At 39.1% G+C, this 25,398-nt stretch overlaps 1 protein-coding gene across 2 annotated transcripts in view; it reads left to right on the top strand.

Annotated features, from left to right (window-relative positions):
- The window catches only part of tmod2 (tropomodulin 2), a 38,893-nt gene extending 14,255 nt beyond the window's left edge, over nt 1-24,638 (top strand). For both annotated transcript variants that reach the window (XM_056766430.1, XM_056766429.1), the window contains exons 4-10: nt 19,736-19,858; nt 19,994-20,065; nt 20,195-20,325; nt 20,870-20,977; nt 21,098-21,241; nt 21,964-22,108; nt 23,019-24,638. In XM_056766430.1, coding sequence (XP_056622408.1) covers nt 19,736-19,858; nt 19,994-20,065; nt 20,195-20,325; nt 20,870-20,977; nt 21,098-21,241; nt 21,964-22,108; nt 23,019-23,050 — 755 coding nt within the window. In that variant the 3' untranslated portion in view covers nt 23,051-24,638. The remainder of the gene's footprint in view (nt 1-19,735; nt 19,859-19,993; nt 20,066-20,194; nt 20,326-20,869; nt 20,978-21,097; nt 21,242-21,963; nt 22,109-23,018) is intronic.
- The last annotated feature ends 760 nt before the right edge of the window (nt 24,639-25,398 follow it).

Below are 25,398 nucleotides of genomic sequence, written 5' to 3'. Positions count from 1 at the left end.
CTGTATGACATTGCTCTCAGGATCAGTTTATCAGTAAACGGCTCAGGGTTTTACCAAATACAAAAACTTCCTGTTAAGTTAGTAAACGATTAGCTGATAATCAAGTGAAAACATCACAGAAGACATTCAGACATGTTTTGGAATGTAGAGGTTTTCATTACGTTTTATATTATATATATATCAAATAAACATCACTACTTATTAATAAACTTTTGTAAAGCAGCCGCTCTCGTCCATACAATAAGAGCATACGGTGACCAGAGGCTGTGAATGTCTGAAAAAGCAATGTAGTAATAATAATAAAACAAAAATATAACTGCAAGCAGTAATCATCGGGTTCGAGCAGTCTAAGGGGACTAAGGTCGACTGCCTTCGCTGACTACGGTCAGGAATCGCACCATAACACATCCGCAACGGATGACACTTACCCATATCCAGAAAAATGAAAGAAATGGTCAGCAACGGTTAATACAGACCACGCATGCTTACACTCATATGCAGGTTTAAACAGATAAGGGACGAGTGAAATTAACCAATTCTCATGTCTCTACGATGTTCTGTTCCAGAGATATAGGTCTAGCTTAATGGTTGCTAAGTTAACCTGTTTAGTTGCTATGGATGTGGCATGGCACCTGCCATACATTATGATAGACGTGTATACATTTTTTTTAAGGCTTTAGGCCAGGAGCATCTTAAATAGATACATTGATTCACATTCATAATATTCTAGAATGCCATGGCATTTAAATTATGCTTAATTTTATACAAACACCTCACATAATACAATATACCCCATTTTGATGTTTGCTTTGAACTTCAGGAAGTCATGTTTACCATGTCTAAATGCCTAAATTTATTGAGCTGCTGCCATGTGACTGGCTGAGTAGCAATTTGGGTTTACATGCAATTAAACTGGTTTTATCTAATAAAGCTTTGTTATATATATATATATCAACACTCATCTTAAAAGCAAGCAGACATGTGCTATATTTATAGATGTGTAAATATGGAGCAACGTTTAATGTGTAATACATTATATTTCTAACACTGTCTTCCTGTGAGACACATTTCATTACACACACATGCACACTCTCGATCACACAAGACATACAGAACTATACAGTGCATTCAAACTCATATGATACAGAGGGAAATGATATCCATAAACACACACGCACACTACACACCTTTATCCTGCACATATTTATCGTTCCTTTAGCAAAGCTACATGCATTGTGATCTGGTGACTCTATAAGAAAGCCATCGAAATGAATGTCTCTTCCTATGAGCATCACATTTTGCATGCTTGTTAAGTGTCATAATATGTATAATAGTACTAAATGGCAAGTAAGTTGGATTATTTATTAAGGAGTATCGACATATAACATACTCGTTTCACGCTAATATAATAAAGGACCCTGTTATGGTCACAAAACAAAAAAAACTCAACATGATTTTGATGATTATTGACCTAGAGAGTCCAAAGAAATGAACTGAGGTGGAAATTTTGAAATTGCTTGAAAGTCCTTGAACAAGTTTGAAAAAGTAGTTTTTTAAATCATCACCAATATCTCACAAACCATTTGATAGACATCAATGGTTCAAGAGGCAAAGTTGTTATGAATAAGGAGATCTATCGTTTGATATCAATAGTTTGTGTATTACTCAAATGTCACGTGACGAACAGTTGTCTAGGCTACCAAAAGACATGTGCATTATGCCATTTTTATTATTATAGCGCCACCTAGTGTCCAAACGCCACGTTCTTTTTTATGTGAAATCCTAGTGATGGTCTCCAGATATTTCCTGAGCCCCTTGCTGTTATGTTAAACCGTTCTTGATTTGAGGCCATTTAAATGTGATAGGCTCCGCCCATTTTTTTATTTTGGGGCCCCTAAGCGACCGTGAAAGGAAATTTCAACTTTTTTTGATAATTATTTACCTTCACACTCAACACAAGTCATCTACATTGGTTTGGGTCTGATCGGTCAAAAACTCAGGGACAAGTTTGCGAAGAAAGGTTTCTATCAATATCTGCGATAACTCACAAACCATTTGATCGACAGAAGTTGTTCTAGAGGCAAAGTTGTTTAGAATAAGGAGATCTATCATATAATACAAATAGTTATGTCAAGTGTCACATGATACACAAATGTTTAAGCACTACTAAAGCGTTATTTCGCCCCCCGGTGGCCAAATGAGTTCACATTTCTTACAGACCTTAAGGACCTTGAGATGAATAAGCCCAGCGAGTGTCGTTTTGATCGGCCTCCGTTTACCCGGTGTAATGAGCGCTCAAAATTCATTGGCCAATGGCGGCCATGTTTTTTGACATACGTCAATGTCCTTTTAGATATTCATGAAGCATGAGACAAAGAGACACCATACCAATTATCAAGTCATTCGGGCAAAGGGTTGCGTAGTTATAGCCATTTTCTAGCTCATTCAAATTATAGCGCCACCTAGTGGCCAAAATGCCACATTTTTTTTATTGTGACTCCGGACTGAGGGTCTACACATATGTTCCAAGCCCCATGAAGATATCTCAAACAGTTCACGAGTTATGGCCATTTTAGCTAAATATGCCACTTCCGGTTTGGACGTTTTAGCGCCACCTAGCGGCCGTGAATGGAAAATTCAACTTTTTTTCGATAACTATTTACATTCACAGTCCACAGAATTCATCAACGTTGGTTTGGTTTCGATAGGGCAAAAATCCAGGGACTAGTTCATTTTTTTTTTTTTTCATAAAATGCAAATTAGCGAAAAAATTTGCATACCGGAAATGAAATCGGAGATATACGTTTTTTAAGTTTTGAGCCAGTGATTACACTGATATAAGACACTTGGGTGTGCGACCAATGGTTTAGGAGTATAAGGCGCAAACGCGCTTTTCATCGTTGTAGCGCCACCTATGGGCCGATTTGGCTGGCTCCGTGTATCTGAGTAGCGACAAGGACTACTACCATCTGACCAAGTCTCAGCTCTGTCGGTCTTACGGTTTGGGCTGCAGCATCAGTTTTAGGGCAGAATAATAATAAGAATTAAAGCTGCAAGCAGCATTTAGCGGGTTCGAGCAGTCTAAGGCCTCTATTGGCCTTGCCATTGTGAACTAGGCTCAGGAATGGCACCGTAACAAATCCACAACGAATGACACTCTTCCACACCAAGAAATATGACAGAAATGGTTGGTAACTTTTAATACAGACCATGCATGCGTACACTCGTATGCAAAAACGGGCGTAAACCGATAATACCTAAGGGACGAGTGCAATAAACCAATTCTCATGTCTCTATGATGATTTGTTGCAGAGATAGAGATCTTGCTAAACGGTTGCTAAGCTAACCTGTTCGGTTGCCATGGGTGTTAATTAATACCTGTCAATTAATAACACATCAAACCACAAGTCAAACGAACCAAGCCCCGTGTCTTTATAATATTCTACTGCAGAGATGTAGGTCTGGCTAGACGATTGCAAAAAATAATCTGTTTGGTTGCTAAGGGCGTGGCTTGGCAGCTGTCAATTGATAAAGAATGAAGCCATTAGCAAAACAAAGCAAATCATGTGTCTCTAAAACATTCTATTGCACATATATAGGTCTTTTTTTTAATACAATGCACATTCTTCAAAATAGCTTATTTTGTGTTCTGAAGAATTGATAAAAAAAATACGACCAATTTAAATAGATAATTGATTCACATTCATGGTCTGCAACAATATTCCAGAAGACCTTGCCATTTAAGTGATGCTTATTTGGTTGAGTCTGGTGACTCTGAAGGCCATTGGAGTACAGTGAGCTCATTGTCATGTTCAAGAAACCAGTTTGAGATCATTTGAGCTTTCTGACATGGTCGATTTTTTTTACTGCTGGAAGTAGCCATCAAAACATGGACATGGTTGGCAACAATCCTCAGGTGGTATGTGTTATCTAATATATCCCATACCATATATCCAATTGTTTCTCCATTTTGATGCTCGGTTTGAACTTCAGCAAGTGTGTTTACCACGTCTAGAAGCCAAAATGGATTGAGTTTATGCTATGTGACTGGCTGATTAGCAATTTGACTAGCAAATGATGTATTTATTAAAGACAAGTTTAAAATAGTAATTTTAAATGTATGATATTTCACCTTTTTGACTGTTGTGAAGGCATGCCTCTTCCGATAAGAATCACATGTTGCATGCTTGTTTTGTGTCATAATATGTATAATAGTACTTAATGGCAAGTCAGTTGGATTAATTATTAAGGAGTGGTGACCTTCACCACACTCGTTTCACGCTAATATAATAAAGGACCCTGTTATGGTCACAAAAAAAAAACTCAACATGTTTTTGATGATTATTGACCTAGAGAGTCCAGAGAAATGTACTGTGGTGGAAATTTTGTAATTGCTTGAAAATCCTTGAACAAGTTTGCAAAAGTAGGTTTTATACATCATCACCAATAACTCACAAACCATTTGATAGACATCAATGGTTCAAGAGGCAAAGTTGTTATGAATGAGGAGATCTATCGTTTGATATCAATAGTTTGTGTATTAGTCAAATGTCACATGACACAAAGTTGTCCAGGCCACCAAAATACATGTACATTTTGCCTTTTTTAATGTTTTAGCGCCACCTAGTATCCAAACGCCACCTTCCTTTGTATGTGACCTTGGAGTGATGGTCTACACATGTCATCTGAGCCCCATGATGATATGTTAAGCCGTTCTGGATTTATGGCCATTTTAATGTGATAGGCTCAGACCATTTTAAGTTTTGGCGTCCCTAAGCAGCGGTGAAAGAAAAATTTCAACTTTTTTTCAATGATTATTTACATTCACACTCCACAGAAGTCATCTGCATTGGTTTGGTTCCGATCGGTTGAAAAACCAGGAACTAGTTCGCGAAAGTAGGTTTTTGACATCATCAGCGATAACTCACGAACCGTTTGATCAATAGAAGTTGTTCCAGAGGCAAAGTTGCTCAGAATGAAGAGTACTATCATATTATAACCATAGTTTGGGTAAATGTCAAATATCACGTGATACACAGTTGTGCATGCACTCCAAAAGCGCTATTACGCCCCCAGGTGGCCGAATAAGTTCATGTTTCTTACACACCGTCAGGACCATGAGACAAATAAGCCCAGTGAGTGGCGTTTTGATCGGCCTCCGTTAACCCGGCGTAATGAGTGCTCAAACTTCATCGACCAATGGCGGCCATGTTTTTTGATATACGCCAATGTCCATTTAGATATTTATGTAGAATGAGACAAAGACACACCATAACAAATAATAAGTCAATCGGGCAAACTGTTGCGTAGTTATAGACATTTTCTAGCTCATTCAAATTATAGCGCCATCTAGTGGCCAAACGCCACTGTCTTTTTATTGTGACCCCGGACTGAGGGTCTACACATGTGTTCCAAGCCCCATGAAGATATCTCAAACAGTTCAGGAGTTATGGCCATTTTAGCTAAATATGTTACTTCCGGTTTGGATGTTTTAGCGCCACCTAGCGACCGTGAATTGAAAATTGAACTTTTTTTTAATAATTATTCATATTCACACTCCACAGAACTCATCAGCGTTGGTTTGGTTCCAATAGGGCAAAAATCCAGGGACTAGTTCATTTTTTTTTTTTTTCATAAAATGCTAATTAGCGAAAAATCTATAATGGCGGAAATGAAATCGGAGATATACGTTTTTTAAGTTTTGAGCCAGTGATTACACTGATATAAGACACTTGGGTGTGCGACAAACGGTTTCGGAGTAACAAGCGCAAACGCGTTTGGTATTGCTATAGCGCCACCTATGGGTCGATATGGCTGGCTCCGTGTATCTGAGTAGCGACAAGGACTACTACCATCTGACCAAGTCTCAGCTCTGTCGGCCTTACGGTTTGGGCTGCAGTATCAGTTTTATGGCAGAATAATAATAAGAAGAATTAAAGCTGCAAGCAGCATTTAGCGGGTTCGAGCAGTCTAAGGCCTCTATTGGCCTTGCCATTGTCAACTAGGCTCAGGAATGGCACCGTAACAAATCCACAACGAATGACACTCTTCCACACCAAGAAATATGACAGAAACGGTTGGTAACTTTTAATACAGACCATGCATGCGTACACTCGTATGCAAAAACGGGCGTAAACCGATAATACCTAAGGGACGAGTGCAATAAACCATTTCTCATGTCTCTATGATGATTTGTTGCAGAGATAGAGATCTTGCTAAACGGTTGCTAAGCTAACCTGTTCGGTTGCCATGGGTGTCAATTAATACCTGTCAATTAATAACACATCAAACCACAGGTCAAACGAACCAAGCCCCGTGTCTTTATAATATTCTACTGCAGAGATGTAGGTCTGGCTAGACGATTGCAAAAAATAATCTGTTTGGTTGCTAAGGGCGTGGCTTGGCAGCTGTCAATTGATAAAGAATGAAGCCATTAGCAAAACAAAGCAACTCCTGTGTCTCCAAAACATTCTATTGCACATATATAGGTCTTTTTTTTAATACAATGCACATTCTTCAAAATAGCTTATTTTGTGTTCTGAAGAATTGATAAAAAAAATACGACCAATTTAAATAGATAATTGATTCACATTCATGGTCTGCAACAATATTCCAGAAGACCTTGCCATTTAAGTGATGCTTATTTGGTTGAGTCTGGTGACTCTGAAGGCCATTGGAGTACAGTGAGCTCATTGTCATGTTCAAGAAACCAGTTTGAGATCATTTGAGCTTTCTGACATGGTCGATTTTTTTTACTGCTGGAAGTAGCCATCAAAACATGGACATGGTTGGCAACAATCCTCAGGTGGTATGTGTTATCTAATATATCCCATACCATATATCCAATTGTTTCTCCATTTTGATGCTCGGTTTGAACTTCAGCAAGTGTTTACCACGTCTAGAAGCCAAAATGGATTGAGTTTATGCTATGTGACTGGCTGATTAGCAATTTGACTAGCAAATGATGTATTTATTAAAGACAAGTTTAAAATAGTAATTTTAAATGTATGATATTTCACCTTTTTGACTGTTGTGAAGGCATGCCTCTTCCGATAAGAATCACATGTTGCATGCTTGTTTTGTGTCATAATATGTATAATAGTACTTAATGGCAAGTCAGTTGGATTATTTCTTAAGGAGTAGCGACCTATAACATACTCGTTTCACGCTAATATAATAAAGCACCCTGTTATGGTCACAAAACTAAAAAATACTCAACATATTTTTGATGATTATTGACCTAGAGAGTCCAAAGAAATGTACTGTGGTGGAAATTTTGAAATTGCTTGAAAATCCTTGAACAAGTTAGCAAAAGTAGGTTTTTTACATCATAACCAATAAGTCACAAACAATTTGATAGACATCAATGGTTCAAGAGGCAAAGTTGTTATGAATAAGGAGATCTATCGTTTGATACGAATAGTTTTTGTATTAGTCAAATGTCACGTGACACAGAGTTGTCTAGGCCACCAAAAGACATGTACATTTAGCCATTTTTACTGTTATAGCACCACCTAGTGTCCAAACGCCATGTTATTTTGTATGGGACCTCGGAGTGATGATCTACATATATTTCCCGAGGCATATGATGATATGTTAAGCCGTTCTGGATTTATGGCCATTTAAATGTGATAGGCTCCACCCATTCTTTTATTTTGGCGCCCCTAAGCGACCGTGAAAGGAAATTTCTACTTTTTTTCAATAATTATTTACAAACACTTCCCACAGAAGTCATCTGCATTGTTTTGGTTCCGATCGGTCGAAAATCCAACGACTAGTTTGCGAAGGTAGGTTTTTGACCTCATCAGCGATAACTCACAAACTATTCGATTGACAGAAGTTGTTCCAGAGGCAAAGTTGCTCAGATAGAAGAGTACTATCCTATGATACCAATAGTTTCTGTATATGTCAAATGTCACGTGATACACAATTGTTTAAGCACTCCTAAAGCGTTATTTCGCCCCCCGGTGGCCGAATGAGTTCACATTTCTTACAGACCTTAAAGACCATGAGACGAATAAGCCCAGCGAGCGTTGTTTTGTTCGGCCTCCGTTAACCCGGTCTAATAAGTGCTCAAACTTCATTGGCCAATGGCGGCCATGTTTTTTAAGATACGCCAATGTCCTTTTAGATATTCATGTAGAATGAGACAAAGACACACCATACCAAATAATAAGTCAATCGGGCAAACTGTTGCGTAGTTATGGCCATTTTGTAGCTCATCCAAATTATAGCGCCACCTAGTGGCCAAACGCAGGATTCTTTTTACTGTGACCCCGGATTGAGGGTCTACACATATGTTCCAAGCCCCATGAAGATATCTCAAACAGTTCAGGAGTTATGGCCATTTTAGTTCAATATGTTACTTCCGTTTTGGACATTTTTGCGCCCTCTAGCGATGGGGGATGAAAATTTCAACTTTTTTTTAATAATTATTCATATTCACACTCCACAGAACTCATCAGCGTTGGTTTGGTTCCAATAGGGCAAAAATCCAGGGACAAGTTCATTTTTTATTTTTTTCATAAAATGCTAATTAGCGAAAAAATTTGCATACCGGAAATGAATTCGGAGATATACATTTTTTAAGTTTTGAGCCAGTGATTACTCTGATATAAAATACTTGGGTGTGCAACAAACGGTTTAGGAGTAACATGCGTAAACGCGTTTTTTATCGCTGTAGCGCCACCTATGGGTCGATTTGGCTGGCTCCGTGTATCTGAGTAGCGACAAGGACTACAACCATCTGACCAAGTCTCAGCCCTGTCGGCCTTACGGTTTGGGCTGCAGTATCAGTTCTAGGGAAGAAGTATAATAATAATAATAAAACCAACAAATACAATAGGTTTCTAGCCCTTCGGGCTCGAACCCTAATAATAAAACATACAAATACAATAGGTTTCTAGCCCTTCGGGCTCGAACCCTAATAAAACTAACAAATACAATAGGTTTCTAGCCCTTCGGGCTCGAACCCTAAAAATCCTTACAAAAACAATAGGTTTTCAGCACTTCGTGCTCGAAACCCTAAATATAACTGCAAGCAGTAATCATCGGGTTCGAGCAGTCTAAGGGGACTAAGGTCGACTGCCTTCGCTGACTACGGTCAGGAATCGCACCATAACACATCCGCAACGGATGACACTTACCCATATCCAGAAAAATGAAAGAAATGGTCAGCAACGGTTAATACAGACCACGCATGCTTACACTCATATGCAGGTTTAAACAGATAAGGGACGAGTGAAATTAACCAATTCTCATGTCTCTACGATGTTCTGTTCCAGAGATATAGGTCTAGCTTAATGGTTGCTAAGTTAACCTGTTTAGTTGCTATGGATGTGGCATGGCACCTGCCATACATTATGATAGACGTGTATACATTTTTTTTAAGGCTTAAGGCCAGGAGCATCTTAAATAGATACATTGATTCACATTCATAATATTCTAGAATGCCATGGCATTTAAATTATGCTTAATTTTATACAAACACCTCACATAATACAATATACCCCATTTTGATGTTTGCTTTGAACTTCAGGAAGTCATGTTTACCATGTCTAAATGCCTAAATTTATTGAGCTGCTGCCATGTGACTGGCTGAGTAGCAATTTGGGTTTACATGCAATTAAACTGGTTTTATCTAATAAAGCTGTGTTATATATATATATCAACACTCATCTTAAAAGCAAGCAGACATGTGCTATATTTATAGATGTGTAAATATGGAGCAACGTTTAATGTGTAATACATTATATTTCTAACACTGTCTTCCTGTGAGACACATTTCATTACACACACATGCACACTCTCGATCACACAAGACACACAGAACTATACAGTGCATTCAAACTCATATGATACAGAGGGAAATGATATCCATAAACACACACGCACACTACACACCTTTATCCTGCACATATTTATCGTTCCTTTAGCAAAGCTACATGCATTGTGATCTGGTGACTCTATAAGAAAGCCATCGAAATGAATGTCTCTTCCTATGAGCATCACATTTTGCATGCTTGTTAAGTGTTATAATATGTATAATAGTACTACATGGCAAGTCAGTTGGATTATTTATTAAGGAGTATCGACATATAACATACTCGTTTCACGCTAATATAATAAAGGACCCTGTTATGGTCACAAAACAAAAAAAAACTCAACATGATTTTGATGATTATTGACCTAGAGAGTCCAAAGAAATGAACTGAGGTGGAAATTTTGAAATTGCTTGAAAATCCTTGAACAAGTTTGAAAAAGTAGTTTTTTAAATCATCACCAATAACTCACAAACCATTTGATAGACATCAATGGTTCAAGAGGCAAAGTTGTTATGAATAAGGAGATCTATCGTTTGATATCAATAGTTTGTGTATTACTCAAATGTCACGTGACGAACAGTTGTCTAGGCCACCAAAAGACATGTGCATTTTGCCATTTTTATTATTATAGCGCCACCTAGTGTCCAAACGCCACGTTCTTTTTTATGTGACATCCTAGTGATGGTCTCCAGATATTTCCTGAGCCCCTTGCTGAAATGTTAAACCGTTGTTGATTTGAGGCCATTTAAATGTGATAGGCTCCGCCCATTTTTTTATTTTGGGGCCCCTAAGCGATCGTGAAAGGAAATTTCAACTTTTTTTGATAATTATTTACCTTCACACTCCACACAAGTCATCTACATTGGTTTGGGTCTGATCGGTCAAAAACTCAGGGACAAGTTTGCGAAGAAAGGTTTCTATCAATATCTGCGATAACTCACAAACCATTTGATCGACAGAAGTTGTTCTAGAGGCAAAGTTGTTTAGAATAAGGAGATCTATCATATAATACAAATAGTTTGGTTATATGTCAAGTGTCACATGATACACAAATGTTTAAGCACTACTAAAGCGTTATTTCGCCCCCCGGTGGCCAAATGAGTTCACATTTCTTACAGACCTTAAGGACCTTGAGATGAATAAGCCCAGCGAGTGTCGTTTTGATCGGCCTCCGTTTACCCGGTGTAATGAGTGCTCAAAATTCATTGGCCAATGGCGGCCATGTTTTTTGACATACGTCAATGTCCTTTTAGATATTCATGAAGCATGAGACAAAGACCCACCATACCAATTATCAAGTCATTCGGGCAAAGGGTTGCGTAGTTATAGCCATTTTCTAGCTCATTCAAATTATAGCGCCACCTAGTGGCCAAACGCCACATTTTTTTTATTATAACTCCGGACTGAGGGTCTACACATATGTTCCAAGCCCCATGAAGATATCTCAAACAGTTCACGAGTTATGGCCATTTTAGCTAAATATGCCACTTCCGGTTTGGACGTTTTAGCGCCACCTAGCGGCCGTGAGCAGAAAATTCAACTTTTTTTCGATAACTATTTACATTCACACTCCACAGAATTCATCAACGTTGGTTTGGTTTCGATAGGGCAAAAATCCAGGGACTAGTTCATTTTTTTTTTTTTTCATAAAATGCAAATTAGCGAAAAAATTTGCATACCGGAAATGAAATCGGAGATATACGTTTTTTAAGTTTTGAGCCAGTGATTACACTGATATAAGACACTTGGGTGTGCGACCAATGGTTTAGGAGTATAAGGCGCAAACGCGCTTTTCATCGTTGTAGCGCCACCTATGGGCCGATTTGGCTGGCTCCGTGTATCTGAGTAGCGACAAGGACTACTACCATCTGACCAAGTCTCAGCTCTGTCGGTCTTACGGTTTGGGCTGCAGCATCAGTTTTAGGGCAGAATAATAATAAGAATAAAACTAACAAATACAATAGGTTTCTAGCCCTTCGGGCTCGAACCCTAATAAAACTAACAAATACAATAGGTTTCTAGCCCTTCGGGCTCGAACCCTAATAAAGGGACAGTCACAGTAAACCTTTTGAAATGAATTTCCTTCTGAGTCCAGAAACACAAGCTTTAACAAAGAAGTTTCACATTTCTGCACATTCCAGTGTTGAGGTGTGGTCAACTATGACCGGTGAAGTTCTGTCGCTGTGTTTCTTATGGAGGAAACGCTGATAATAGCAGTATTGCTTTAAATAGGTTTTAAATAACAAAATCAGTAACAAGCAAGTCAATCTAAGGTGTGACAACAGTTATAGAATGTGTGTGAATCATAGTAAAGGCTGTGCGCTGCGGGAGACAAATTCATAGTCAAAATGAGCGCATATAGCTGGTGTTGAATGTAAACGTGTTGGGATTTTGTCAGACCGTGTTGCGTTTATAAATGAGGATTTTATTAAACACGAGGTGTTATACTCTTTTCATGTGTGCGAATAGCATTCTGTCATATTTCAAAGCAGTATAATGGGACCAAGCAGGGAGTTGAAGTTAAACAGATTTCAAGTTCCAACACTAGATCGCTATACGTATGTGATAAGTGTGTGACGTCATCAGCTCCACAAATCCTGTGAAAAAACTGAAAATAAAATGATCCATTTGACAATGAGCAGAGAAGATGAATCAACAGAAGAGTTCACATCATTCTCTCTCTATGCTTTTGTGGCTCTGTTGTTTCTTTTTTCTGTGGCCTGTCTGAAGTTTCCAGCATGTTTGTCATGTTATGTGATGTCATCATACACTGCAAAAGCTGTGTGTGTGTGTGTGTGTGTGTGTGATTTTATGAGAGAGAAAGAGCTGTATCGGTTCACTCAGTGATTTAGACTCTGCTGTCTCTGCAGGCATGATTCAGTAAAGCTCTCTGCTGTTCTTATATAACCACACACACGGGGTCAGTGTATCTGTGTGTGTGCATGTCCCACCCTGTAAATAAACACGCATTGATTTTAACTGCTGATAGTATGTAGAGGAACAGTATAAGGCTGTGTTCACACTTGACATCTTTTTTTAAGCTGCTAGCGTCTGTTTTACATTAAAATCCTGTGGAGGTTTTCTGCAGCTCAGAGCATCTTTTGAGGTTAAAAAACATTTTCACTGCTAACCAATAACAGAGACCTGTCGTTTCCATAACAAAATGCGAGGAACATAATTGGTCGGGAAGCCTCAAGCTCGAAAAAATTAAATGGCGGCCGAGACGCCTGTTGGAGCATAGTTTGTATAAATGCAAGTTTAATTTTCACTTTCAACAACTTTTGATTGCATTTCTATTTTCTAGCGAGAAATGTGTATTGTAGTTTTAAAATATGTGCAAAGTAAAATATTATAGCAAAGACGCTCTCTCTTTATAATTCTGTTCTGTCGCCTATGAAGCCAGCATGATCTCTCTAAGCTGTCTCCGTGCACAAATGCTATCTTTGAACTTGCCGGCTGCTATTTGTAACCACGACGCTGCGAGCGTTTCTTTTCTTTTTTTCACATAAAGCGCCATTCTCAACTTTTTCTTGTCAAAAAAGAAGTCAAATGTGAACACTGCCTAATAATAAATGATGCTATATGCGTGTTTTCATAACTGTAGTTTCCCCATAAGTTAAGCTAATATAAACACCCCCGCCCTTACAGGAACATCATCAAAATATGTTCACTTTAAAAATGCATTGTTTGGTTTAGGGCTGGTCTGTAGTTAGTCATTAGTTTTATATATCAGCAGGTCAGTTGAATAGATGTTAAGTGTGTGTGTGTGTGTGCTTGATTTTGTCTGTTTGCTCAAAGAGTTTGATGCATGATTGTGTTTTGTGTGATTTGAGATATTTGATCAAGATGAAGAACGGCAGTGTACTGATGTGATAAACGCTGATCTTAACGGGAGAAATCTCTGCTGTCACGTCTGTTACAAGAGATGTGTGCTCATTTTGACACGTTGTGCTCCTGTCAGTGTTTTCAGACGTGTCTACTGTTTCTTTCCTGGCCTTGAGCTTCTTGTCTGCTAAATCCATTATCTCAGATGGGTTTAAGGTCATATTTCTCCCAGTCAGCACGCACGCACACAAACACACACACACACACACACACACACACACACCTGCATGATAAGATGTTGATGTATTAACGCACACCAGAGTTCAGGCCTGTTCACAACTACAATAACTGTAATGATGCGTCTATTAGTATCCACATCAGTGAATGATCATGTTCTCAGTTTGAGAGCCCATTAAACGTGAACAGATCTTGATTGGATTGGAGGAAAACTCACTCTACACTGCCAGGATACAAGAGACCGTAAAGAGACAGTTTTGACATTCAATCATACCTTCAAAGGTTCAGTTTTCTACTTTATTTTCTAAGAGTGTAAAGTGATCCCAACATTATTGTCCCTCTGTATGGATATAGTTTTAGTGCGGATGCTGCTGTTCTCTGAAATGAAGACGGATTTTCATGTGTTGGTATAAACTGTGGCTTTAATTTACATTGATGCCCGTTTCCTTTAAAGTGACCGATTTCTTCTTTTGATCAGATGGGACAATCTTGAATAAAGCAAATGTGCACATGATGACACTGCAGCTGTTGTGTGTTACAGCTGTCAGACCTGTGGAAGTCTCAAACGGGGTTGTTTTTCTCTTTGACTGTGTTTTGTTCCCCGTCACGTCTCATCAGCTCAGTTTTTGGGGTCACTGATTGCAAATGTCTCATCATTAATTCATGTGTCACTGTCTACAGGACAAACACACACACACTGACGCCATTTATTCTCTCATACAGTTCTGTTGTGTTACCCAAGTTGGCACGGATGACACTGTTTGGACTTAAAGAACATCTGCTTTTACGTACAAGTACAGGAACACTATGCATGAAGAAGACTGGAGAACATGAGTTCTGAGAGCAGGAAACAGGATATGTTGGAAGTCCTCGGGGATGAAGCCTTAATGGCTTTTAGCGACAGAGAGTATGTGAGCGATAGGCATCTATTTCTCTCTTTTGCTGGATGTTTCTAGGGTAACAAGGTCAGGGGGGGCCAGGCATGATGGGATACGTCTCAGTGCTCCGGTCTGGGGTTTGAGTTTTAGTCGCTATTGATTTGTGGGATGTGTAAAAATGACTGAAGCTCTTTTCTCTTTGCTGGGGGCTGTGAGCGGAATGGCTCAACCTCAGGGGACAGAACTGGATGGGATTGGGTCCAGCGAGGACAGGAAGTTCTTGGGGAGGTAGAGGTCAGCCAAAGGTCAGCTCAGTGGCTCGGCCAAGCCCAATAGACACCCGCTGTATGAAGCTGCAGGGGTTTAGATGAACGGAACAAAAACACCAGCTAAAAAAAGCTTCTGCCTCTTAAGATTCAGTACAGAACGTCTCTGTTCATATCTGTCACCAGTGAAACCCAAGGTGCAGTGTGATTGGTTGGTTAGTGATCTGCAATCTTAAGTTGTTTGGTTTCTTCTGATGACGGCAGTGGACTCGAGGACTATGTGTGAAAGGTCACATGAGGTTTTTCTACAGAAATCACAGATGTCTGCAGTGGGTTGATCTCCATATGCAGCAACCAAATGGGAATCTCTACTAACTCTCTGGCAACTACAGGAACCAGACAAGCATTATTTTAAGTTTTCTTTGAAAAATCTACTTTATTGTCATACAGCTGTGTCTTGCTCAAGAGCACCATGGGAGGAGTAATGGTTCAGAAATCATCAAAAAACATCAATCCCAGATCTCTAAAGCGGCCATATAACATTGTGTCATGCATTCTGACTGCAATGTTAAACGTTCTGTCTTGTCATGCTTAACATGGTCAACTTGTCATGGAATGTGTTGGGCGTATTACGTAGTATTTCTGTGCTGGATACACTCCCCAGCGATCCTTCAGGTTTCAGAAAGCTTTTTTTGAACACATAAAACTGTTTCGTACTCAAGATTAATATGAGATTGGCAGAATCCGTGTGTGTTAGGGCCGCTTTAACCACTAAACACCATTTTGTCCTGATTTCCTGGAGGTACAGAATGTAAAGATTGGATTGCTGAATGAGTTCTAGTGTTTAGAGGGCCATGTTCGTTACACTTTCTTGTGTGGAGCTGCTGGTGTAAGATTATCCCGAGTCTAGATCAAGATTAATAATGTCACATGATTTATTCATTGATGGATGGAAAGATGGACTCGTTCAGTGAAAGTGTCATGTAGTGGCAGTAAAAGGTCTGGGTGAATGGGTAGGACGTTTTTTTTACATGTTTGATTTATTAAAGATGTAGATTAGCTGCATACCAACCTTTATCTTGGAAGTTCTTTCAGGTGTTACTCTGTGAGCAAGACATGATAATAGCATGTGACTCATTTTGAATATGTTCATGTTCATTTACCGTTGTTAAAATAGTTGCAGGACGAGCTAATCCACATCATCATGTCCTGCAGTGGTGTTTGTCAGTGGTATCTGTTGCATAAGAGCTTAATGTGTTATTTGAAATTCTTTTGTAGAGGTCTTAAAGGCATTACATGCTTCTATATGTGTTAGACAGACAAATAGATCATAAATAGTGCATTTGTTTTAGAAAATGTTTTTTAGCTATTAAAGTCAGAGTGTTTACAGGGCAGCTATTCCCTGAACACGACTCTTTCAAACCCACACAGTTTTTATGTTTCTATGTTGCTTTTTTTGTCCATGTTGCAGCTTAACACTCCCCATCCGTTTACATTGTATGAAAGAGAGCTGGTAAAACTCATTTGTTATTCAACAAAATAGAAAATGGTAAGCAAGTAAATGATGACAAAAGGTTTTTTTGAAACTAAATTTACTGACAATAACTACCTTATGTGAATGTTTGGGTGGTTGCTATGGCATTGGTTTGCTGTTGCTATGGTTTTCAGGGTGGAGGCTAATCATTGCTTAATGGGCCAAGTCAAAAGAGCCCTTCCAAGGGACTATAGAATTTTGTTCCCTGACCACAACCACTAAGAAAACAGCATGGTTTAAGGTATCAGTTCCGTCTGAAGCATGAAAAGGGTCAGAGGTTCAGATCCCATTAGATGAAGAAAACGCCAATTATCGCACTAAACACCATAAAAATATTGCTGCAAGCAGCGACGATTAGCCCACATGACTCACAATATCCACATCAATGTCGTACATATTGGTATAATCTGTGCAACCAAGATTTATTTTACACAAAGGGGTGCTACAGAGTCCCAGTGCAAAACCCATGTGCCAACCTTTGCCTGGGCCTAATGGCTGACGACTTTTGACATTTGTGCCAAGTTTCAAGAGTTTTCAAGCATGTAATGGCCCCAAAACAGTAGGGCTGGGGTGATTTCTTATGCTCGGTTTCTCAATTAATTACGGTTAAATGCAGTCACAGCCGAAAGCCAGAGGGCGCTCTCGCAGAGAAACTCCAGATATGGGGCGTAGAAGAATTACCATTTACACACGTAGTTCCAGGAAATGCCAGTGGACATATTCTATTGCTGTTCTTCAAACTTTTTCAGGTATTCTTGAGATATAAATTATATTTACAATGATGATGTTTGACGAGTGTTGCTTTTTCAAATGCGTGTTATAAATAACTCCCGTAGTGGTTTTAGATTCAGCGGCAGTCTCTGATCAAAGAGCTGTAGTTCACGGAAGAGCTGTGCATAAAACACAGAATTGAAGTTTTGGGGATTTCATAATCGCCCTAAACAGGTATGATTCGTGTGAATCACGATACATCGTCCCAGCCCTTGGACTTTGCATCTAGGGTGCCTGGGCCCTAGTTCCTCTGGCAAGAATGCTTCATTATCCTAACTGGGTGATGTTTGTCATTTCCACAAATGTTTCAGCCACAAAATGATCAAAGCAACTTGCACCTTTAGTCAGAATTGATGTGTCATCACAAGCATTGGCTTAAATTCTGCTCATTCAGTTATATTTTGAAGTGTACTTAGATCGGATTTATAATCTGGCTTTAGAAGTGTAATGAATGAGTGTTGGGTGGAGGCCCAGAAATCTTGGAAAGGTTTAAATAAAATCTAATATCATATTCTGCTTCAGTGTATAATGTGTTTTTCAAGGCATTCACAGGGTTGTGTGTCTGACATCATTCTCAGAATGCTTGCGAATGTGGAAAATTAGAGGAACCAGTATGTGCAAGTGTGAGTGTGTCCAGGCTAGATCTGAGATTGAATATGACGTGTGTCTGTGTAATGAGAGGTTTTATAGCAGTTATGTCATTATGATGTCTGGAAAGATTCTGTCACTGTACATAAAAGTCTGGAATCAGCTGTTAATTATACAGCATCTTAAAGCACCCCTTCATCATTCATCCAGACATTGTTTTCAAGTCGCTGTTCCAAACCTGTATCATCTTATGCCCTCCATCCAACACCGCAAGATGTTTAGGATAGTCTGAGCTGCTCTTCTTCATACGATGAATACAGACCAGTCACACACGACCGTCTGCATGTTATAGTCATGGTACATGTCATGTGCTATTAGGAATGGATGATTAAATTATAACTAATGATGTGGCCACACCAAGATAATCGGGCCAATTTCTCCCTTTCCGACAGTCCAAGTTAAAGTCCTGATGATCTTAAACGGCTCTACAGATGATCTTATCAGATTTCCATGTGATGTGATGTGTGTCAAGAGTGAATGAACCTGATCAGAAGAACATCAGAGGCGCCCCAATCGCGAATCTTAAATATTCAACATGTTGAATATTTGAGATCAGAAATCCTTATGTGTGGGGGAAACCCCGAAGACAAACGCTCAAGAACTCTGTTGATTGTCATGTGGAACAAAATAATACCCTGTTAGAAGGCCAGCTGACAGAAGTATAAATAATGTAGTTATCACTCCAACAAACCCTTTTCTTTATTCTGTAAATTTTCTGTCAAAAGCATCACAAACACTGTCATCACAATTACAAATAACTTTAATTAAAATCACTATATGTGTAAGTGACGGTAGTGGTTGGAGTCTGAATGTGCAGATGCTTAAAGGTGGAACAGAAAAGATAGGTCCAGTGGAGCCACTCTTTCGGGTGATAATATCAGCTGCTATTTTTACAAAACTGTATAAATATTCTTTTTAATGACTTTGAAGACATAAATACAACAATATTTGAGTTGCAATAAAATGATATCTAGTGCTGATCCACCTTAAATGCTTTATACGATGCTTCTTAAGGAATTTCTCAATCATGAATTGTATTTTTAAAATGATCTAAAAGATTATATGTACACAATTCTTTATATTAAACACATATGTTATAAACAAAGCTTACAGTGAGAGAATAAATAACTTCTTCTGAAATCTCGAGAGAATTTACAAGATTTCCTGTGTTGACAGTCAGGATGTGAAAATCTGTTGGTGTGTTGTGTGCTTTCTTCATCACATCACAGTACATCACACATTATAGCAGCCAAATGATTCCATCTAGAAGTTGTTTGTGGTCTCTCACCGTTTAAAACTCTTATAAGATTTAAAAACATCTTTTGGCGTGGCCCCAGGATTACTCATGACATTTGACTTCTGGAAATATAGTTACAATGTTGAATAGTAAATTGTAATTTAATATATGTGGTATAAGGGCAAGAACTGATGACATAAGTTTTATTTTGGTGGGAGCTGTAATGTTACAAATGTCTTAATATACTGTGCGAAACATTTTATTTCTGTGATGAAAGAAAAGAGAATAACAGAACTCTATCATGTCCTGTCACACAAAGCTGGAGACTGTGTGTTATTCACAGTATGAAGTCATCAAAACACCAGCTTCATGATTCTCACGCTCATTGTATCATTAAATAAAGCACACTATTTTTAAACTCTTATGATGAGGATTCACATAGAATCAGAAAAGCATATGAAAGTCTGTATGTTGTGAATATTTAATAGAGCGGTGGTTTTTTTTTTGGGGTGCAGGAAAGGCGTGGGTCCCCAAACAGAAACCCATTGAGCTGCTTAAGGAGGAATCCACGACCCTTGACCCGGAACTGGAAGAGGCTCTGTCCAGCGCTACTGACACTGAACTGTGTGACCTGGCAGGTACATGACAGATGAATGATGGGATTCACATCACTGAAGGCTTTTTATACATGTCATCTGCTTCATTCTTTCAATGCGTTTGGTCATGATGAATAATTTGTAATAAAAGTTTGTGTGTTGTTGTTGTTTGTGTAGCTATTCTTGGAGTGAACACACTGGTGACAAGCACAAGGAGTTATGACGGCACCTGTAAAGACGGTTATAACAGTGAGTTTATTCTCTTTCATGATGACACAATGTTCTCTTGTGTCAAAATATGGGTTCATAAATGAGCTCATAATAGCCGTTTGTGACATCTCACGGCAGCATGACACTTAAAGCGGATTTGTGTTGTAGATGTTGTTCAAGGAGAGAAGGTGAAGCCGGTATTCGACGAGCCACCAAACCCAACCAACGTGGAGGAAACTCTCCAGCGGATCAAATCCAATGATCCCTCGCTGACTGAAGTCAATCTCAACAACATCAAAGTACTTGAGAATCCATTCAGTCATTGCATTACAACTCCACGTGACAGATGTGTTACATTTACATTTAGTCATTGAGCAGATGCTTTTATCCAAAGCGACTTACAAGTTGGGTAAACAATGCAAGCAATTGGGTCAACATTAGAACAACAAAAAGCATAAGTGCATTAAAAACATGTCTAACAAAGCCTACTACAGTGTTCAGAGCCAAGTTTAGTTTATCTAAGCTTAAATAAGCATACTTTTTTTTTTGATACTGTAGAAAAGATCAGTCAGGTGGAGACGGAAGAGATGTGTTTTCAACCGATTCTTGAAAATGAATCGGCTGAAAAATGAGAGTTGTTGTGTTGTTGTTGACACATTCTAAAGAGAAACTCACTGTTTAGTATTGTTTTGATTTTAGAGAGCTTGTATTTGACAAACAGATATCACAACAATGGCACTCATTCTCCACTTGACTCCAAAACCTGGAAAAGAGGAGAATATGAAAATACGTGATGAGCATTCCTCTTGTATACGGATGATGTAACTGTGTGTTTTCTTCCAGAACATTCCCATCCCGACTCTGAAGGAGATTGCTAAAGCCCTGGAGAGAAACACTCATGTGAAGAAGTTCAGTATGGCTGCCACTCGGAGCAACGACCCCGTGGCTGTGGTGAGGGACACCACGATATGCTTCAGAGCTGCATTTCTCATGGGTTGTGATTGGATGAATGCCAGATCTATCATTTAGAACCTGATAGCATGTCATTGTTGTTTGTGTGTTTTCGTGCAGGCGTTCTCAGATATGTTGCGAGAGAACAAGAGCCTGAAGAGTCTGAATCTGGAGTCTAATTTTATCACGAGCGCAGGAGCTCAGGCTTTAGTTGAAGCTCTGAGGGAGAATGACGTGCTCACAGAGATCAAGATCGACAACCAGGTACCATCATACATCACACCACCTTTCCTCGTCACTGATATAGACAAATAAACTGAGAGATGCCAAGACAACACTGAGCTGTGTGCATAGCTCTTAAACGGTGTGAGAAAAACCCGCTCTGCAGAGGTCATTTTTTGCCCATTACTACGATTGCACGTAGCATGTGAACGCCTTTACCGGTTTTCTCTCAGATTTATTTATGTGCGCATGTCTGACAGGAAGTTATAGATAAATAACGCGTTAAAGTTCGCTCTTAAATCATGCAGTTGATGTAGAAACGGCTAAATGAAAAACTATTGTTGCATATGTGGCTTCTGCAGACATGATGGACAGTGATTTTCGCAGCATTTTTAATTACCAGACGGATTATCGATGGTGATGTTACTGCACACGAGAACCCAGGCAAGACTTAAAATTTAGATGTAGACACAGTTTTCTGCATAGCCGGTTTATTGATATGCATGTAAACTGATTTCTTTTATAATAAAGCAATAAACAGTGTGAAGCAGTGGGTTACAGTGTAATTAATAAAAGCTTAGAACTCGGCTCAGCCAATTAGAATCAAGTACTAGAATTGACCATTTTATAAGCAGATTTTTGATGGGTATTCATTTTTTTTGTGCATTTAAACACACTCAGTGAGATGTTTAAGTAGAAGTTGTGTGATACAGACGATGATGTTTCTCCTCATGTGTGTGTGTGTGTGTGTTGTTGGATCTCAGCGGCAGCAGCTCGGCACTTCGGTGGAGATGGAGATCGCCAAGATGCTGGAACAGAACACGAGCATCATGAAGTTCGGCTACCACTTCACTCAGCAGGGTCCTAGAGCCCGCGCCGCTGCCGCCATCACAAAAAACAATGACCTGGGTAAGATCACATGTACTCACACTCGGTATATAGTTTGTGTAGAACACAGAGAGCTTCAGTGGACATGTGTCAACCTCAACAGGCGTTTGATTGAAGGACACTGTGGGGGAGGGACTTATAAAACGGTGTGTCCTGATTGGTCCTTTTCTGTTTTCAACTATAATAAGCTCCAAGGTTGAAATATTGCAACAATTGAAAACTCGCCTCGAGTCTCTGAAAGCCATTTATTGAAGTAACTGCAGAAATGGACATTACTCTCTTTCTTTCTTTCTCTTTCTTCTGGTGTAAAGTTTGGATCTGTCTCCTGTCCTCCAGTCTTATTATGTTAGCGCACACGCACAGACTGTGTAGTGTGAAATAAGGTGATGTGCCCAGCTCTGCTCCAGCGTCAAACACAACTTTAGGTATTATGTGTGAACGCACGGGTTTGATCTGCTGATATTTGGGCATGTCGTGTTAAGGTGATGCTATGTTTGTTTTTTACTTGCATGTACATAGTACAAGAGTTGATCAGATCCACACTGTGCTGAAATCACACGTGAACTAACCAAACACACAATCCAGACACGACATAATGTCTGGTTCACTTACATAGGAAAACAATCACCATTCATTAAATCTAAACCCAAAATAAATACCAATAAATGCAGGGTGAATTAAAAGTAAGGCTTGTTCCACAAAGTAAAGCATTAGACTCTTTGTTTTGTTTGTAACGGACAGACGGTGAGTGAGGAGAATAAGTGATTTGACTGCTGTTTGATTGTGTGTAACAGGATAACGGTTTGACTAACACAACTTTGATTCATTGAGCCTCTTTAAGGAGCAGATCGCATTAAAGCTTCTGCTCGCTCACAGCATGTTCACACGCCTCATCATTACCACAACACGTCTCTCTCTCTCTCTGTTTCAGTGCGGCAGAGGCGAGTCGAGCGAGATCTGTAGTCTAGTCTCTCTCTGGAGCTGATCAGAGTCTTGTGCCAAACCCTCTGAGGGATCTACTTCACCTGAAGAAGGGACACAACTGGATATTCTCCTCTCTATTGTTTATACTCCACCATCTTTGTTGTTTTATATTAATATTATTGTTGTTGTTCAATATGTTTGTTTTCGCAGCTGAAATATGAAACTTTTTTTAGTTTTTTTATCATATTTTTTGTGTTCTAGTCTCTGTTAGTGTTCACAATGGACAGGTTTAAGACGGTTACACACATTCACACATCAGGCTCTAGAGAGATCTGGGGCTGATTCACTCACATTCACTCAACTGGACTGAATCTGCTGTGTTCCCCGCTAAATGTGAGCTTCATCTGGCTGTGAAGGGCACAGGCAGTCATGAGGTGACCGAGTGTAGTGCTGAAACACTTTCTCACTTCCATCAGTCCGGCTCCTGACTGCCATATTTTCATCAGTTTGTGTGGAACACGCATGCGGTTCTGAGAAACTACAGGGCTCTTGAGTCCCAGTTATATATGATTGAAAACAAAACTCGTCCTGGATCAGCTCCCACGAGAACTTTGACCCGTTTGACACCCACTGAACCATCTGTGGGGTTTAAGGTCCACCATTGACTTTTCACGTATTGCTTGAACGAGCTGAAAGCTACAGTGCACTGTTTGCTGGGAGGAACAATTGACAGTTTTTCTGCAGGTTAGTTGTTGTCAGCTATAGATAAAGCTGAGAGTTATTTCTAATGTAGATAAATGGCGTTTTTTAATAACCATGCCAAAGACTAACATCGACATGCTCTGATATTTACTCTGGCAGGTCAATTTGGGTTTTTCGGGTTTAATATAGATGAGTTCATGTAGAATGTTTCTGATGAGGGACCTGTAGAGACAGAGCAAATACATACCATCTTCAGGCGAGGGGCGGTCCTTCAGCAGCCTCGCCCCGCCTCCACACAGTAATGCATGCATGTTTGCATGATATCTCTTGTCACTCAAGCTATCTGACGGTTTGGATGTGTTCATACCTGGTGACGGGGTGTAATGTAGAGCACAGAGGCTTCGGCACGCTGGTCTCGTGCTCGCTGTGCATTACAGTATATACATGCTTTACATCTGTACTCCAATTGGACCACTTTTCTCACCTTATTGTATTTTGTTTCGTACTTTTTTGTCTTGCAAAGATGACAGCGCCTTGTGTATCAATGGACTGTTCGTCCTTTACGTTTCTTTGCAAACGCATGCAGAGTCATTTGTGTCTGTCGGTTAGTTTTTTCCCCTCATCTTTTTTTGGATCGTGGGTTTAACGGTTCATGCTTTGCTCATGTTTGGAAGCAGGAGCTGCGCAGTCTTACCAAGTTTGTTTCAGACATCCATCTCAAATCCTCTTCTGAAGAGATTCCTATATGTATGCATTCAAATATCATGTATGTCATGTATTAAACCCAGCTCATATATTGCTGAGGTTTTGTATGTTAATACTACACGTCTGGAGTCCTGAAGAGGAAATCTTGTTATGTACTGTTAATAACATACAACTCTATAAAATATCAGACGTCCTCAATAAATATGTATGTTTTTACAAATTTGTTGTTCTTTGTATCAACGAATGTTTAAACACTTATCAGTATTTCTGTTCATTCATTCATATTATATATTTTTTATGACAACTAAAGATACAGTAGCTTCTTAATAGATAAGGATGTTAATATAACTAGAATAGATGATCACTGGTGTGTTCAATGTTTATTACCTGAATCTATTGAATAAGAGCAGATTCCAGTCAATGCAGGAACAGTTATTGCCAGCTTAAAAACATACATCTATGAATTAATACACCGTTGGAGAGAATAGTTATATTAATTTAAAAACAACAGTCTGCTGAAAAAATATTTTGAAAAACACTGTGTTATTTTGTGTTAACGCAATCTGTGTTATTTCTGGGAAAACACATTTATATTTAGTCATTTAGCAGATGCTTTTATCCAAAGCGACTTACAAGTTGGGTAAACAATGAAACCAATTGGGTCAAACATTCAAAAAGCATAAGAGCCATAAAACATGTCTCACAAGCCTACTACAGTGTACAGAGAAAGTTTATCTAAGCTTAAATAAGCATGCATTCTTTTTTTAGATATTGTAGAAAAGATATAGAAATCAGAAGTGATAGGTAAGGTGCTGCAGAAGAGATGTGTTTCAGCCGATTCTTAAAGATGGCGTCAGAATCTACTGATCTTGTAGCAGCAGGAAGATCATTCCACAAATGTGGAACCGGCTCAGAGAAGGTACGTGAGAGGGATTTCTTACTTTTTTGGGATGGCACCACAAGACATTGTTCATTTGCAG

The sequence above is a fragment of the Triplophysa dalaica genome, chromosome 14 (assembly GCF_015846415.1).
Source record: "Triplophysa dalaica isolate WHDGS20190420 chromosome 14, ASM1584641v1, whole genome shotgun sequence".
NCBI classification, from domain to species: Eukaryota; Metazoa; Chordata; class Actinopteri; order Cypriniformes; family Nemacheilidae; genus Triplophysa; species Triplophysa dalaica.
Note: the sequence above shows the minus strand (reverse complement) of the source record. Positions and strands in the feature narration are given on the sequence as shown.